Genomic DNA, 19,124 nt, shown 5'->3' with positions numbered 1-19,124 from the left:
AGCACATGTGTTATTAGTTGTCGTATAATACTAATTCAGACCAAATATTTAATTTCGGTAATAGATGAAAACGAATCAAATATTTAATTTGGCAATTAAAGTGTTAGGGATTCGATTTAGGTTCTGATTTGGGAAGATGATTACTTGTAGAACACTTTTAAAAACAAAGCTAAAACTGATTGCTCACAAAAGTCATGATGGTCTAGTGGTTATGTGTGATGGTACTGTTTTGGCAATTTTTAAAACTAATGGACTGTAATGGTTACTTTTAACAAACCACAAGGACGAAAACATAACTAACTATTTATTTATCTAAATATTAATTTTAACAACATGAGCATTATGGTCATTTCAAATAAACTAACAAAATAACTAGATGACGTTAGTGTGGGTGGACTGTAATAGTTACCAAAGTGAATCATAGGGACTGTGAATCATAGGGACTGAAAACACAATTTTTAAACTAAGAGACTGAAATAGAGATTCTTGACAAACCACAGGGACGGAAAATATAGTTAACTCTTAAAAATAAATAAATGGATATGGATGCGTTTGAAAATAAAAAAAAATGGATTGTCTTTGAGGCTGTACAAGTGTCAAAAGAATAGTGGCAAGTGAAAAAAAAAGTTAAGTTTATTCATCTATGGCAGCAACTATTAATTAAAATTTTTTTAGGCAGCGTTTGGTACGAAGAAATAGAAGACAAAATGGGATTAATGATTCGATAGAATGAAAAGAGACATGTTTGGTTATCATGTGATAATAAAATGGAGCATTTCACAAGGAATGTAACTCCTAAATATAACAATTTTCATTCCTTGGTTAAAGAGTGTTTTTTTTTCATTCCTTAAAGGAATGGAAATATATTATTAGTATTAAATATAAATAATAATATTAATATCAAACTTTTTATTATTTATTTTTTTTAAAATTATTATTATTATTATTATTATTATTATTATTATTATTATTATTGAAGCAATTATATTTTTATCGGTTTTAATAAATTGTGTTTCGTCACCTCGTCTTTTTTGTTTATCAAACTGTATAAAGTAATGATTCATTCTATTCAGATATGAGTTATCAAGCATCACATGAATGGAATGGTCCATTTCATTCGGTTATCCATTCCATTACTTTGTTCATTCTATTCTCTCGTTTATTCCATTACCTCATACCAAACAAACCCTTAATGTATATATATACAGTAACGATGAACCTAGAAAACACCAAAAATAAACTTGAGCATCGTAGCTTCCACGTATTATTATATAAATTAATATAATAGAATATAACTTGTTGATTCTTGAATACACATCCCGTTAGATGCATTCCATATAGGATCAAATACTTTTCGTTACCAATAGTTCTCGTTATGGCTAGTACAAGATCACACCTAGGAGGGGGAATTTTCGATCACGAACATGACAGGACAATAAAAAGGTTTTTGGTTGTCGTTTCTTACCCACTTAATAACAAATCGTGATTAGGTTAACACTTTGTTAGGTCGACTCGTTAATCCCTTTAAAACTAGAGTAAATTAGTAAGAATATTATTATAAGATCAACATGCTAACCCGTTAACCCATTTAACTCGTTTAGATCGTATTCGAATTTCATACTTTTAAGTGTGTTCGTGTAAGGGTTAATGTGTTTGACACGAATAAAAGTATATGTGTTTGGGTTCATCAGTTCAAGCTGCCAACCCGTAATTGGCTATAATAATATATTACTTTCATGAACCCTTAAGAAATTTATGTTGGAGTATAAGTAAAAAGCAGGCTCCACCCACCATATATAGATTTGCCAAACTTTGGGACCATCACCATATTGCTTTTCCAAACATAAGGACCATCATCATATAGCTTTGTTAAACTTGTGGCTATTGTCGTGATTCGCCTTGTTAAACTATTACTCCTAGAATTAGACGGGGTGTACATTATCAAGAATGATCTTCATCAAACATCATCATTAAAAGCCAAAGGATTCAAATTAAAAAAATTTCAACTTTTAATGATTATAACTGGTATTTAATGTACATTATCTGAAAACAACTTCACCAAACAACCTACAGCAAAAGGCTTCAAATTCAAACTTTTTCGATCTTTAAAGATTTTAGTTTGTATTATTCCGTCTTTATGTAAATTGTGTTGAAACAAAACTTTTCTTTGGTCACACACTTGCTTAGAAAACTTATATTAATAACTTTATGGTTTAAAATCAGATACTGAATTTATGGTTTAGAGTTAAATCAGTTTTACAATGATATTATCATCTATGCTAACTTATTCATTTATGGTTGGTACAAGTTCGGTCCCTAGTCTAGTGACATCAACATAGTCTTTGGGACTATGAGCTGCTAATCCTGGAATTATCATTCCAACCATGCGGAATAATCTTTCGATATGTGTTTCCTTGTACTCTTTACCCTTCCAATATGGCAAAATGAAACTCCTAATTATCTCCCAAAACGCGTTGATATACTTGGGTATAGCCCACACCATCGAGAAGTAGTTCTTGTTCGGTTCTTCCTCCATAACCTGAGTGTAAGTCAATAGATTAGCGTAAGAACATAAACTCATAAGCGCATAAATCTTTGTATTAAACGAGCCAGTCTTGGTTTATGCTAATCTTAATGGGTCAAAAAATCAACCCAACAAAGTAAGCTAAAATAAAAACATGTCAAATGAGTCAAATAGGTTAAATGTTGTCAAAAGTGTATGTCTAACATACACACTTGCCTCCTAAACACCCATATAGTTTTTTATGTAGTAATATGTTACTTGTAATTATATTTACTAAGAAAGTGGACACAAAATTAGGTTTGTTGGTTGAGCTATATAGACCGTTTTGACATTTAGATAAAAACTAATGGTCTTGATCCAAAACGATTTTGATCCAAGACAAACTAGCTTGACACATGCTAAAAAGACCTGAGTATAACTTGGACTAAAATGATAATTATACCTTGCCACCGTAGAAGCTGTTGAAGTATAGAGTTGTCCCAAAATGCTTAAAGAATAGAGATTTATCATCAAAAGGCAATCTAGGCACAATATCATTGCCATAAACATACCTAAAATACTTCACATCATGATCTTTAATTATCTTCATCATGTACCTCCCAAAACTCTCATCCCCTACTCTTGGTTGACCAAAAGTATACACCCCTTCTAACTTCTTCAACAACCATGTCTCCTCATGTAACCCTAACACACCCATAAACAAAATCGCTAACGACCCTCCTAAACTGTGGCCTGTCAGTATAAACTTTGCGTTTGTATTCATTTCTAAAATCTCCTTGAGCTTTTCTTTGATCTTGTAGTAAGCAAAAGGGTGCTCTTCAGTTGCATTTGGTGGCGGTTCAAGTTCTTTTGGCCAACCTTTTATCTTTTGTAAGCCGAGTGCTTTCATGAACCCACCGTGAATTCGACCAATGGTTTTGGAGTCATTCATGTCTTTGAGCTCGTACCATGAGATATCGACATCTGTCATCCAGTCTTTCACGTTGAATGGATTAGTTCCTCTAAATGCTACTACTATCAAGTTGGGATCTAATGTATCTTGAAACATTGTTGCATATGTTGTGAACTGATTTTGGTAATCTGGAAATCACAATCAAGTAAAATAGAATCGAAGTTAGGCATTTATCTAACCTTAACCATCACAAGACAACCACAGTTGGATCTATAATAACACTCAATCAAGAGAGAAGAATTACATAGAGAGAAAGCGAGTAAATTGTATTCAAACTACTATATTGCCTCTCATCATTTGATACCATAATGAAATCAACCAATCATCAAATCCCACCTCATACATATTTTTTTACTTTTAATACATTTGATTGATTTTCCTCAAATTACTTTTGCTCAGCAATTAAAAAAATACGCAGTCTTATGTTTTCTGAACATTCCTGAGTGGTTTTGACACGTATTTGAATCGATATTTCAAATTATAAGTAATTGTTGAAAAAAGTTAATATTTATTGTTGAAATATAATTAATAAAATTGATTGAAAAAAGTTCACTCACTCACTCACCCCACCACGTCTAGTGAGTATAGAAACACTTACCATCACCGTTACAAATAGCCTTAGAACAATACCCCATCAATAACCATTTGGTCCTAATTCTATTTACTAACTATTTTGTTTCACAACAATATACTTGGTAAAACAATAATTATATTTTAAATAAATAAAACAATTAACACATATTATCCTATTATTAATTTACAAACTTTGTAAATAGTACTTTAGGGTATTTAAGTATTATCCTATTTAGGGTATTTAAGTAATTTCTTTAAAAAACATATCTGTATTACATCTTAACAAACCAAATGTTATAGAATCGTTTGCGTTACATATAAATGCAATTTGATTTTTTTTATTTTAATGATATAATATAATGCTTTATAAATTCCGAATATACTTTACGACATTAGATCTTAACAAACCACATGTTATAGAATCGTTTGTGTTACATAAAAATGCCGTTTGATTTTTTATTTTAATGATATAATATAATGCTTTATAAATTCCGAATATACTTTACGACACACTTATTCTTAACAACATTTCGATAAAAGTTTCATTCAATAGCGAGCGGAGTACCGATCCCATAAATACCATCGCGAGCCGAATCGATGTCGACCGAATTCCCGCCGCAACGTGCGGATTGAATTCTACTAGTTAAATAAAAATGTAATTTTATGATTGTAATTCCCGTCTGTATGATATACTTAAATATGTATACCATAATGTTTATACAAACAAGAAATCAACTTGATATGATATAACACATTTTCAGTATCTTACCATTCCAAAATTTGTAGAAGCCTATAAACGCCATCTGGAAAAAAAATACCAAAAAAGAAAGAAGTCATGAAACTAGTGTACTAATTTAACTTATAGTTGTGTACCAAAAAAGAAAGAAGTGATAAAACTAATGTACTAATTTAAATTATAGTTGTGTATATGCTAATATTATTACTACTCGGGTTGGTGGCCCCGTATCAAGACAAAGTCTTTTAATATACTTATGTGTGAAGGTTTAAATTCAAGTCTCACAAGTAGTAAGAAATTGACTTTTAAAAACTGTTAATGTTATCATTAATTGGTTGGATGGCCTCAATTTAAGTAAATATTACTTAATACTTACATATTAATTTCCTATTGCATCATATTGTTCTCCTAAATTAGAATACGTTTTAAGGAAAGAAAAAAAGGGATTTTATGTAAAAGAGAATTATATTTTTATTATTACTATATTCTAATCATGTTTTTATTGTTAGGGGTATCGAATCAGAGTAGGCCCGAGCGGAAGCGGAACAAACACACACACACTAGCAGAAAATAAAGAACACGAGAATTTACGTGGTTCGGTCAAGGTGACCTACGTCCACGGGTTGCAACTAGGGTTTTACTTTTATTAGATGTTCACAACTGTTTTCAGAATGACACAGATTACAATTACATCATAGGTATTTATAGAGCAAGATTAGGGTTTCCTACTTGGTCAACAAGTTAACTAAGTGGGCCTAATAACTAGGGCCGGCTAACCCTAACTAGGGCAGACTAACCCCAATTAGGGCCGGCTACCCTAAAGCCTACGAACCCAACAATCTCCCACTCGGAGGCTTTGCATAGTCCACAAAGTGCATCCAAGAAACCCATCACCAGTAACTTCAGTAATCTTTACGTTCAAGTCTTCCCAGCCTCCAGTTCCAAGAACAAGCTAAGACTTCAGTCACATCCAAGCCACCTAGTTGCAACCACACCTCTCATCAAGTAACTGAGAGACCAGTTGAAGCTCCCACAAGCTCCAACCCAACAGTCTTATCAGACCCATTCTCTATCTCAACCGGCTTGCACGATCCACCAGCTCCAGAGATACACCGAGAATTAATACCACTCTCCACATTTTGCAAACTATTTCCAAGAGAGCTTTTTTCTTTAGTCGGAATCTTCGTCTCCAAAACCCAACGGTTCTTTGTGATTGTACCCGGAACACGACCCATGCTCCCACTATCACCAAATCCCCTGACTGGCTTAAACTTAGACCCCCGACCACATTCAACTGACATCCCCAAAGCACCAGGATTTAAGTTCGCAAATTGAACCCTCTTCCGCTTACTAGATTCAGTGAACCAGACTTTATGTTGTACAGGGACAGCTACTCCCTCAACAGGTATCTCAACTAGATATAACGATCCTCGTCTCCTCCCACAGGCAACAACAAGATTTCCATCAATCACCTTCCACTTCCCACCACCAAACTTAACATCTAGTCCCTGTTTATCCAGTTGACTAACAGAAATAAGTTTCTTCGTTAAACCTGGAATTACTCTGACGTTCTTTAAGTTCCAGGTAGTGCCCAATGGAGTCTTCAGATTGACATCTCCCATACCCGTAACATTAAGAACATGACCGTTAGCTAATCGTACCTTTCCAAAGTCTCCTTTTTTCAGATTCTCCATCGTCTCCCCGCTGTGCATGGCGTGAAACGAAGAACCAGAATCCATAGCCCAAGAATCTATAGACTCTTCACAGCAAACCAGTACGTCACCGTCAGATTCATCTGACACAACACTGTTTACATGCTGCTTACCATCCTCTTTCTTAGGATCAGGACACTCGTTTTTAACATGCCCCTTTTCACCACAGTTCCAGCACCTCACATTCTTCCCAGCTTTAGACAAGCTTTTCCCACGACTCCCACTGCTTCTGTTTTTACCTCTTCCCCTGCTAACACTGAGCATACCAGAAGTAGATCCTCCACTAGTGTTCCTCCGGCGAACGTCTTCACCCAAAACACTATCCCGGACCCGATCAAACTTCAAATTTCCAGTTCCAGCAGTTTCAGTGACCGTTGTCACAAATCCTGACCAACTATCAGGTAAGGAAGATAACAAAACCACAGCCTGAGTATCATCATCCAACTTCATGCCCACAGTTGCTAACCTGGACAAAATTGAATTGACCTCGTTAATGTGATCAGCAACTGAACTGCCTTCGTTCATTCTCATATTAAACAGTTCCCTCATCAAGAACACCCTATTACCGGCAGACGGCTTCTCATACATATTTGACAGAGCTTCTAACATATCACGAGCAGTTGTTTCTTTCATGATATTAAATGCAACGCTCCTCGTCAAAGCCAATGTAATTTTACCTCTTGCCTTTTTGTCCTTTGAGTTCCAAATTGCTTCGGCAGCTTTATCCATTCCAGCAGGTTTTTCTTCCAGTACCACATCCAAATCGCATTCACCAAGCAACGCCTCTATTTGCATTCTCCACCAAGCAAAATCAGTACCGTTGAACTTCTCGATTCGGAACTTCCCATCTTCAGCCATAGCAAACGAGAAAAACCCAGAAAAAACCACAAGGAACCAAGCAACCGAAACCCGAGCAACTTTCAATAAACCAGAAAACCGAAGTACCCGAACCAGCGACTTCTCTTGCAAACCCGAGCGTAAAATCAGCGAATAACCAGGGTTCAAGAACCGAAACCCTAATCGCCAAACACCCTAAAACCACCAGATCTGCAACAGCAAACCCTACGGCGCAAACCCTAGACCTTACGAGCCGTAACCAGAGAATAGGTACGAGCCGTAAACAAGTCAGCGGCGACGGCTGCAACAGCAGATCAAGATCTCTCGTCCAGCTCTCTCCTTCTCCTGCGATAACCGTGTGAACCGTGTATTTTACTGAACCTTTGGCTCTGATACCACTTGTTAGGGGTATCGAATCAGAGTAGGCCCGAGCGGAAGCGGAACAAACACACACACACTAGCAGAAAATAAAGAACACGAGAATTTACGTGGTTCGGTCAAGGTGACCTACGTCCACGGGTTGCAACTAGGGTTTTACTTTTATTAGATGTTCACAACTGTTTTCAGAATGACACAGATTACAATTAGATCATAGGTATTTATAGAGCAAGATTAGGGTTTCCTACTTGGTCAACAAGTTAACTAAGTGGGCCTAATAACTAGGGCCGGCTAACCCTAACTAGGGCAGGCTAACCCCAATTAGGGCCGGCTACCCTAAAGCCTACGAACCCAACATTTATATCACCAGCTCTATCAATTTTTTTTTGATTTAGTAATTATTTTAGGAGGATTTGATGTCTCTTAATGGATTCTAAAATGGGTTTTCTCTCAAAACTTTCTTAGTGGCTGTTTGGTAGCCTCTGAATGGTCATTAAGAGGCTACCTGTTAATGGAACCATTAAGAATTTTACCAATGAGAAGGTAGAAGATTGTGACATGTGATGATTTACCATTCAGAGGTTACCTCTTAACCATTCAGACTTGAGGTTATCTCTTATTCATTCAGAGGTTTTAAACCATTAAGAGGTAGCATCTGAATAGTCATTAAGAGGTAGCATCTGAATGGTCATTAAGAGGCTACCAAACAGCCCCTTAATCTATTTGTATCACTTATGATCTCTCAAAACTAGAAATACTTTTTCTTAAATAAAGGAACAAATTACTCAATCTATTTTCTGTATCACTTATGATATACATAATAACTAATATATCACTTATGATATACATAATAACTAATATATCCGTTTTAAATACATATCTCCTTTTTGCACACGAGGGTTATGAAAATCACCACAACTTACAAGCCTTAAAATAACCAAAAACATATTACATACGAGGGTTATGAAAATCGCCACAACTTACAATCCTTAAAATAACCAACATATTATTTAACCGAATTCTAAAATCAAGCATTTCCATTTCACAAAAATATTAGTGTGTTTAATCTCATGACTCTTATGGTCCATTCTTAATATCGAACAAAACCGAAGTATGTGATCTATATGTAGTATAGATAGATAGCATTGGTTTATCGTAAAATAATTATGAGTTAACGACAAATAACTTGATCCTAATTCTTCATTAGAATAATCTAGATCGGGAATTTGCACAAGTTTAAATAAAAGAATTTTATCCCACTTGAACTAAAAACCATTTAAAATCAGAATTTTGAAACCAAACCACTCCAAATCATACACACTTATAAGTCATTTTTTGATAGCGACCAAATTATGTGTGTGAGAGATCTATCATAAAGTAATTATATGAGTAAAAAAATAACTAGATCGTCATTTTTTATTAAAATAATCAAGATCAAGAATTCAAATAAATTAAATAATTGAGTTGCAGATGGATTTTGTCTCACCTAACTTACCAACCTCACGGTAATTAACTCTAAACTTTCTATTTATTAGTAAAATCATGTAAAGTTACTTACGAAATCGATCAACAAATCTAAAAGACACAAACATCAACATAAGACGGAGAATCTTACAATCCATTCTTGATATCAACCAAACCCAAATTATGTGTGAGAGAGAGACTTATTATAAAATAATCATGAGTAAAAGACAGATAATTCAATCATTATTCTTCGTAGGAATAATCAAGAACAAGTATTCATTATTAATATAAGTTTATATAAATGCCTTGGAGATGGATTTTCTGTCACTCAACTTACCAATCTCAAAATAACTATAAACTTTTCGTTTACTGATAAAATCAATTAAAAATAACTATATATTTCTTTATTTATAAATAAAACCAATTAAAAAAGAATGTAAAACCGAACACTAAAAATGACAGAACACTTCATTCTTGATATCAACCAAATAAAAGAATTCTGTGTGAGGGAGAGATAGAGATTTATCATATATATTGTTGAAAAATAATTTAATCAAACAATTAATTTATTAATTACCGAGTTATCAGCCAAACCAGTTTGTTTCAACTTGAGCAAACTGATTAAAGAAAGGTAGAAGGAGACTGTCCCGTTGTCGGACGAATTTAAAGAACAAGTAAATTAAAACCAACCTGGCGAGTGAGAACGAAGATCCTTGAACAAAAGCCTTGAACTGCACGGAAAAACTCCTGTCCTTAAAGGATTTTACGCGCTCGTAATGCTGTGAGCTGCAGCGTAAACTCCCAGGATTTAATGCAGAACTGATCTGGTATTCCAACAGCAATGGAAACCAGAAAACGCAGAAGCTGGAACGAAAACAGAATCACACAATAGAGAGAGAGATAGCTGCGAATTTTGGTGTAAATAAATGGGTAGCAGGAAGCCTTTATTTATAGGTGTGGGTTATACCTGAGAATGAGAAAAATAAGGAATGATGTATATCCATACGAATTCGGTTACTGTATAGTTATCCCATACGAATTTGAATCAGTATGGGATAACCCCCACTGTTTCGAATTAATCTCTATCTCCCTATCTCATTTGAACCACAGATCTGACCCACCTGACCAGACCTTAGCTAAAAATAAAAGCTCCTCAGCTCCTAGCGACGATGCGTACGTGCGAAGTGCAAAGTGCGCCTCAAACGCGACCATTCGCGAACTCGCGGCTCGGCTTGGCTCGGCGCGCGTGTGGGCTTCACCCCCTTCTCAACCCATTTATCACTATGGAGGCCCATAAGGGGTAATCCCTTATAAACCACTCAAACTTCACTCACTCCACTAATGTGGGATGGAGGAAACATACCAACTTGTATGTTCCTCTTTAATATTATCTTTAATATTTCCAACAATCCCCCACCAAGTTGGAATGTTTCCTTTCACTTAGACTAATGATGTCACTAGGTGTCACGGAGATTAAACCCAGTTTATGTTGATAAACAAGAAGAGACAGATTAGATGGTGTCCTATGGAATTAAACCACTAACCTGATAGCCCCCTTCGGTTTACCCCCACACATCACCAGCTGACTTTGCGTTCTCACTGAGCGCGAATATAGCCGTGCCTATAAATCCTTTTCATGACCCTTTAGAAGATAAACCACTAATCTTCACTCGAGGCGGCACCACCCCTAGATCATATAGGCAAAGTTTTACATCATCCACGTTGCTTGGATGCCTCCAAAACTTTGTTAAGAGCATAAGCTCACCCTTGTTCTCGGCAACGAGTACTATCATACCTCACATGGATCTATCAAATTTGATAGTACCTTCTATCGTTCAGTGACTTCGTTGTTACCCATTAAACTTGAGAAATAGGAGCACTAAGTTCAAGTTGGGTTTCCATCACTAACGATTCTATTGTGGTTTTAGACCCATATCTCTCGCGGTATTCACAACCAAATCTCTCGTCAGAGGTTTAGTAAATGGATCTGCCAAGTTCTTACTTGTCTTGACATAGACAACCTTGATGGTACCACTTTCAAGCAGTTGTCTCACATAATTGTGCCGAAGACCTATGTGTCTTGATCCCCCATTATACACTGCGTTGTACACTTTAGATAGTGTGGCCTCACTATCACAATACATGGGAATAGACGGCATTGGAACATCCCAAAGACGGATGTCAGTAAGTAGATCTCTAATCCACTCTGCTTCCTTACCAGCCGCAGCCAGCGCTATGAGCTCAACTTCCATAGTTGAGTGGGCAATACACGTCTGTTTCTTGCTCGCCCAAGAAATTGCTCCTCCTGCTAGAGTGAAAATCCACCCACTTGTAGATTTTGAATCATTGGTGCGATCAATCCAGCTTGCATCAGAATAACCTTCAAGTATTCTGGAAGAAGACGTGTATGTCAGTTCTAAGTTACTGGTCCTTTTCAGGTATCCAAGTACTCTACCCACTGCCTTCCAGTGTTCTGTCCCTGGATTAACAGTATACTGACTCAGTTTGCTTACAGCAAAAGCAATATCAGGACGAGTGTAATGCGTTGCATACATCATACTTCCAATAGCACTCGCATACTCTAGTTGAGCCACTGCTCTTCCAGAGTTCACATTAAGTTTCACACTTGGATCAAATGGAGTATTAAACTCTTTAATATTTAAGTGTTGAAACTTAGTCAGAATTTTCTCTATGTAATGAGATTGACTAAGAGAAATCTGACTTCCAGTTCTCTTCACCTTGATCCCAAGAATGGTATCAACTTCTCCTAGATCTTTCATCTTAAAGTTCAAGGACAAATATTTCTTTGTTTCAGAAATACCTTCAAGGTGAGTGCTAATGATCAACATATCATCAACATAAAGACAAATCACGACTGTATAACCGGGTTCACATTTAGTATAAATACATCTGTCAGCACTGTTGTGTCGAAACCCGAAAGCAGTCACAGTGGTGTCAAATCTCTCATGCCACTGTTTAGGAGCTTGCTTCAAACCATACAGAGATTTAATAAGTCTACACACTTTGTTCTCTTGTCCAGGCATCACAAACCCTTCTGGTTGCTCCAAATAAATCTCTTCATTTAGATACCCATTTAGAAATGCTGTCTTTACATCCATTTGATGGATGTACAGCCCTTTCAAAGCAGACACCGCTATTAGAGTTCTAATAGAACCTATTCTAGCCACAGGTGCATAGGTATCAAAATAGTCGACCCCTTCTCTCTGCCTATACCCTTTAGCGACTAATCTCGCTTTATAGGCAGAGATGGATCCATCTGGATGATACTTCCTTTTGAAAATCCATTTGGATCCAATAGGTTTCTTTCCCTTGGGTAGATCAGCTAACTCCCAAGTTCCATTTCCCATAATGGAATCCATTTCATCATTGACTGCCTCCTTCCACAAAGGAGCATCTCTTGATGACATTGCCTCGTTGAAAGTTTTAGGATCATCATCCAAATTTACAGCAAAAATGACCTCTCTCGTCACTTTCTTTTGAGTTCCTTCAACCAGGTAAGAAAAGAAATCATCTCCATAACTTTTCTCTTTTCTAACTCTAGTACTTTTCCTTGGTTCTTCAACTATTGGTGAGGGTTGAACCCTTTTCTCAGAAGTACTAGAAGTTGTGGTGCCATTTGAGTTTTCATCATCTCTAGAAAACTTGTTCTCAAAGAATTCCACATCTCTGGATTCTACAACTATACCTGATTCGTCATCCAACAATCGGTAAGATTTACTATGCGAAGCATATCCAATGAATACACTCTTGAAAGCTCGTTCTCCCAGTTTGAGTGTCTTTGGATCAGGTACGCGATAGTAAGCAAGACAACCCCAAACCCTCAAATGCTCTAGGTTTGGTTTTCTTCCTTTCCATAACTCATATGGACTCGTAGGTATCACACGACTAGTGATCCTATTATGAACATAACATGCGGTTAACACAGCTTCCCCCCACATATTACGAGGTAGACCTGATTGGTTTAACATACAGTTAGCCATCTCTACCAAGGTTCGGTTCTTTCTCTCAGCCAAACCATTTTGTTGGGGAGTATATGGTGCAGTTCTCTCATGTATGATGCCTTCTTCTTCGCAGAATGCATCAAACTTTCGGTTAAAGTATTCTCCGCCTCTGTCCGAGCGAAGAATTTTAATGCGTTTCTCCTTTTGTTTTTCAACCTCAGCCTTATATATTTTGAATGCCTCAAAAGCTTCGTCTTTTGAATGCAACAAATAAACATATAAGTATCGGCTCGAGTCGTCACAGAAAGTGATAAAGTATCTCTTACCCCCACGAGTAAGAACTCCATTCAGTTCACAAATATCTGAATGAATTAGTTCTAGTAGTGATGTATTGCGTTTAGGAACACTTGGAAAAGGTTTCTTTGTGAATTTTGATTTAACACAAGTTTCGCATTTTTCAAAGTCTTTATCATTTAATTTTAATAAACCTTTAGTTTGCATTTTTTCAATGTTTTTAATATTTGTATGAGCTAAACGTTTATGCCATAAAGAAATTGAACAAGCGATATAATCAGAAGACATAATTTCATTCAAATCAAAACCAATTGCATTACATTCACCAATACTAGAACTAACACTACCACCACTATCACTATCACTTTCATTCCCAAACCCGTCAATCACAGCAACGCCCCCTTGATCCGAATCATCTTCTTCACCAATCCCATCTTCAGCTAAGTCAAGACGATACATTCCACCCGTGTTCTTTGCTTGACCCACATAGATGTCATTTAGAGAAAACTTCACACGGAGATTCTTGATAACCAGCTTGTAACCATTCCGATCAAACTTATCAGCAGAAACAAGACCCTTGGTGATACCAGGAACATGCAACACGTCCTGAAGAGTAACCACTTGACCATCTCTGAAGTTTAGCCGCACCGTGCCTTTACCTCGAACCTCTACACGATGTCCATCAGCACATACCACCACTGTTCCTTGAGAAACAGGAGCATAAGTAAGAAACGAGCCACGATTCCCACAAACATGAACAGTGGCTCCAGAATCCAAAAACCATCCTCTACATGCCACAATGCGTGTATATTGAGAAAGCATGTTAACTTCACCAAGACCCACATTGGCCACTAGATTGGTGACTTTCTCAACATCAATAGCACTTGTAGAACCAACCGTAGATCCAGATTTCCTTTGAGAGCACTCTCGTGCATAATGCCCTGTTTCTCCACAAACATGACATTTACCAGACCTCTTTGGTTGATGGTTGTTAGTGTGTTGTGACTTCTTGAATTCTTTCTTCTTTGGTGCTGTAAACTTCTTATTCTTTGATGATGCCCCTTTTCCCTTTTGACCAGATCCACCAGCAACATGATTCACACTCGATCCGACTTTACCTCTTTTGTCCCTGTTGCGCGTTTCCTCCTCAATTCGAAGGTGTTTCAACAGTTCATCCAAAGAGTAGTCCTCAGACTTGTGCATCATTCTCTTTGAGAAATCTTTCCAACCAGGAGGCAATTTTGCAATAATAACCCCTACTTGAAATATTTCTGGCAGCGGAATAGAAAGTGCAGTCAATTTGTTAACAAGAACTTGGAGTTCATGCACCTGCTCCAGGATTGACTTGTCATCGACCATTTGGAAGTCTAGGTACTTGGCAATAAGGTATTTGTTAGTACCTTCTTCATGAGCCTTGTACTTATCTTCCAAAGCTTTCCATAATTCTCTAGCACTTTTTATTGGCGCGTACAAGTCATAGAGACGATCCGAAAGGGAATTTTTGATGTGACCCAGGCAAAGATCTTCAGCTTCCTTACGGATAAGTCTTTGCCTTGCCAAATCTTCATTTGGGAGCTCTCCTGCTTCACCAGGAGGGTCATCAGGGATTGCAGGCAAGTCAGGATCAAGGATATAGTAAAGTTTCAGCACAACTAGCATGAACTTAACCTTGTCCGCCCAGCGGGTATAGTTCTGACCATCGAATCTGTCCAACTTGACAAACTCTTGATTCATGAATCTCAGATTGGCTGTTGGTAGTTCAGAGTCCATTTATTCTGTTGATTAAAACACAAAAGATAAAATCCTTTAAGATTATTGAAAAATAATTTAATCAAACAATTAATTTATTAATTACCGAGTTATCAGCCAAACCAGTTTGTTCCAACTTGAGCAAACTGATTAAAGAAAGGTAGAAGGAGACTGTCCCGTTGTCGGACGAATTTAAAGAACAAGTAAATTAAAACCAACCTGGCGAGTGAGAACGAAGATCCTTGAACAAAAGCCTTGAACTGCACGGAAAAACTCCTGTCCTTAAAGGATTTTACGCGCTCGTAATGCTGTGAGCCGCAGCGTAAACTCCCAGGATTTAATGCAGAACTGATCTGGTATTCCAACAGCAATGGAAACCAGAAAACGCAGAAGCTGGAACGAAAACAGAATCACACAATAGAGAGAGAGATAGCTGCGAATTTTGGTGTAAATAAATGGGTAGCAGGAAGCCTTTATTTATATGTGTGGGTTATACCTGAGAATGAGAAAAATAAGGAATGATGTATATCCATACGAATTCGGTTACTGTATAGTTATCCCATACGAATTCGAATCAGTATGGGATAACCCCCACTGTTTCGAATTAATCTCTATCTCCCTATCTCATTTGAACCACAGATCTGACCCACCTGACCAGACCTTAGCTAAAAATAAAAGCTACTCAGCGAACGTGCGAAGTGCAAAGTGCGCCTCAAACGCGAACTCGCGGCTCGGCTCGGCTCGGCTCGGCGCGCGTGTGGGCTTCACCCACTTCTCAACCCATTTATCACTATGGAGGCCCATAAGGGGTAATCCCTTATAAACCACTCAAACTTCACTCACTCCACCAATGTGGGATGGAGGAAACATACCAACTTGTATGTTCCTCTTTAATATTATCTTTAATATTTCCAACATATATCATCATCGTCATCATCATCATAAAATAATAAATAAAAAACAAATAACTTCATCCTAACTCTTCATATATAATAATCAACATTATGAATTAATATAAGTTTATATAATTGAGTTGAAAATGGATTTCTTAACTTGCCACCTCAAGACAACTCTAAACTTTTTATTTATTATTAAAATCATAATAACTTGCCACCACAAGACAACTCTAAACTTTTTATTTATTATTAAAATCATAATTTTGCCAAATCACATAAACGTCAACCTACCTCTTTACATTTCATAATATTAATATTAATATTATAATTATAATACATTATTAAGGATATTGGATGGCACTATATAAATCCCTAATTTTTTTTACCCTTTCTTCCATTCTTGCACCTAACTCTTTACATTTCATAATAATATAGAGAGAAATTCAGTAACTCACCTTCAATTGATCTTGTATGGCAGCTTTCACAAAAGCCTCGTTTTCATAAGACAATTTTGCAGCCATTATTGCTAGCGACGGATTATATCTTCCGTCGCCTTTTCTACTACTTTCATCCAGTTTCAACCGATTATCAAGTTCTCCGACAATAGACACAAACTTTTCTGGCGATTCTTCTGGCATCACCACCTTCCCTGCAATCCAACATCCTCCAAATCAAAACCATCCTCACAATGCTCGGGTAATGTGTCGACCACAGGTATATACTCCAAAAAAGTGGTGGAACCAAAATGTTTTAGTCATAGCTGATCATAAGGTTCTTTATTTACCAGTTACACCCGGAGGTCCAACTTATGTTTATCTTTAAAAGCAGTGGCGGACTCAGGAATTTTTCCATGGGGTGCGAAACATTTTAAAAAATTTTAGGCCCCTAGGTATATGAGTACAAAAATCGGTTCGTATCGGGTCAGGTCGGGTCATGTAAAACAAACGAACATTAAATTAAATTTATATAATAATCAAAAACATGTAAACTTTGTTACAAACATAATTAAAACGTCGACGCCCTACGGGTTTTCATTTTTTGAAATCTATCCAAAACATCATTTAAAACTAAATTTTTAAACAATTTTTTCTCTATATAACATAAGTTCATCGCTCCATAACATAATGTTTCAATTTTAATTTTCAACTATTCAAGCCTAGAAATCATAACGTTAGTTGTAATCACCCTAAAAATATATAAACAACATAATCACCCTAAAAATCATCTAAAAAACCATAAACAACGTCAAATCACACAAAATTTCAAACCTATTTAACAACTTTATTACCTTTTTTCTCCTATAATATCAACCAAAATCATCAAAATAACAAAGAAACTTACCCGTGTTCGGATTTACGGTTAGATTTGGTGTCAAACGACGATGGTATGGTGGCTGATTACGGTTATCGCTGGGTGATGTTGTTCGTTGGCAGTGCAGGGACGCAAGAGAGGGAGAGAGCGGGAGAGAATTTCTAAAGGTTTTGGACTTTAATTATTTTATTATAGTTTGAAATATTGTTGGGTTTGGTTAATGAGCTAAGACTTAGTGGGCTAGCTAGTTAGGAATTATAAGTGGGTAAATGTATGGGTATTTGAGTTTAGTTAGTTAGGTATTAAAAGTTATATAATTTAGGTAGTACTTTTTTTAAATAAGAGTTTACTAAAAAATTAAAATATAAATTGATAACACTTTTTACCTAAGGGGTGCGTTCAAGGGTGCGGTCGAGAAAATTCCATGGGGTGCGGACGAAAAATTCGAAGAGGTGCGGACGGGATTTTTGATGGAATTTAACACTAAATTTTTTTTTCCCCGGGGGTGCGCCCGCCCACCTTAGAGTGGGCTTAGGCCCGCCCCTGTTTAAAAGACTCATATTTTTTATACAAAAATCCAATAAATTTTGCTCAACGGAGGGTCAATGACCCTCTTGATCCCCTAGGTTCCGTTCCTGCTTCAAAACACAAGCTTTGTAAAAAAAAAAAAAAAATAGCTAGGTACAACTAGGTTGGGATCAAACTATTGTTTTTCTTCAGAAGACTCAGATTTTATACATAAAAACTAGGTAGATTCTACTCACCTGTGGGTCACTTGACCCCCCCCCCCCCCCTCCCGTCCCGGCTCCAAAACACAAACTTTTATATAAAAAAACCAGTTGGTTACAATTAAGGGCCAAACTCATGTTTCTCTTAATAACAACTCAGAATTTATATATAAGAATCCAACAAAGTCTGCTCAATGAATGTATAACCTTAGCCTCTTGATCCCCTTGGCTCCGCAAACTTTTATGAAAAAATAAATATACTAACCTCGTATATAATTGATCAGAAGCCCAAAAAACCCTCCATTGCTAGATAAAAGATTCAACCATAACTCGATCAAAGCCCCTATTAGAGTGACCGGCTTCTCTGCCCAAATAAAAACCTTTTGTGCAAGGATGGACGCGAAGATGACGAACCTGCGGCGAATATTGCCCCGGGTTGACCTCCCGACATATTCTGATTGTTCATCGTAAAAGTTTTTGGTATTCAAAAAACTAGTTGAACAGATCAAAATACAAGCTAAATCATAGAGACTTGCTTCTTTGGCATTAACTAGCAAGTAACGTTCACAGAATTCTTCATCGGTTGCCATGGCTTTGAAGCCAAGAACTCAGAAGTTGATTAAGTAAAGGCAACATGACATGACCTCTATAGTCTATATATATAAGATTACGTTATTTAAATATTTGACTTTTATTAGAAGAAGTTATCAGAAATGAGAAATGGCTTAGCACATGGCTTAATCAATACACTAAGTTCATATAAACAGCTAATACATAATTAATTAGGATCCAAAATTGACGGGTTTTTAATCGAGTACCCAGTTATAACAAATTTAGATTTTTTTTTGAGATTTAAATTGTTAATTATTAAACTTCTTAAAATATAGTGGTTATAAGTATTTGAGATGGCTTTCGAACTTGATAATGCGTTTTATATGTCATACTTTTAGCCAAAACTTTATTTATTCTTAAAATGTAGTGGTTATAAGTATTTGAGATGGCTTTCGA

The 19,124-nt window shown here is 36.5% G+C and overlaps 1 protein-coding gene across 1 annotated transcript; it reads right to left on the bottom strand.

The window, feature by feature from the left end:
* Positions 1 to 2,209: 2,209 nt before the first annotated feature.
* LOC110936099 (triacylglycerol lipase OBL1) lies at positions 2,210 to 18,730 on the bottom strand. Its single transcript, XM_022178437.2, has 5 exons — positions 18,382 to 18,730; positions 16,533 to 16,726; positions 4,819 to 4,852; positions 2,967 to 3,604; positions 2,210 to 2,539 (listed from the first exon to the last, which is right to left on the bottom strand). Exons 1-5 carry the CDS (start codon positions 18,704 to 18,706, stop codon positions 2,285 to 2,287), a joined length of 1,446 nt encoding a protein of 481 aa, XP_022034129.1. The 5' UTR covers positions 18,707 to 18,730; the 3' UTR covers positions 2,210 to 2,284.
* Between the last annotated feature and the right edge of the window lie 394 nt (positions 18,731 to 19,124).

This window comes from Helianthus annuus, chromosome 4, assembly GCF_002127325.2.
Source record: "Helianthus annuus cultivar XRQ/B chromosome 4, HanXRQr2.0-SUNRISE, whole genome shotgun sequence".
Classification (NCBI taxonomy): domain Eukaryota; kingdom Viridiplantae; phylum Streptophyta; class Magnoliopsida; order Asterales; family Asteraceae; genus Helianthus; species Helianthus annuus.
This window is presented reverse-complemented; position numbering and strand designations above follow the sequence as displayed.

Coding starts and splice junctions, on each gene's coding strand:
- LOC110936099 (XM_022178437.2), bottom strand. CDS start 18,706: ATGGCAACCGATGAAGAATTCTGTGAACGTTACTTGCTAGTTAATGCC. Junction 16,727..18,381: donor TCTGATCAATTATATACGAG/GTTAGTATATTT, acceptor GTTGGATTGCAG/GGAAGGTGGTGATGCCAGAA. Junction 3,605..4,818: donor CTTCTACAAATTTTGGAATG/GTAAGATACTGA, acceptor TGTGATTTCCAG/ATTACCAAAATCAGTTCACA.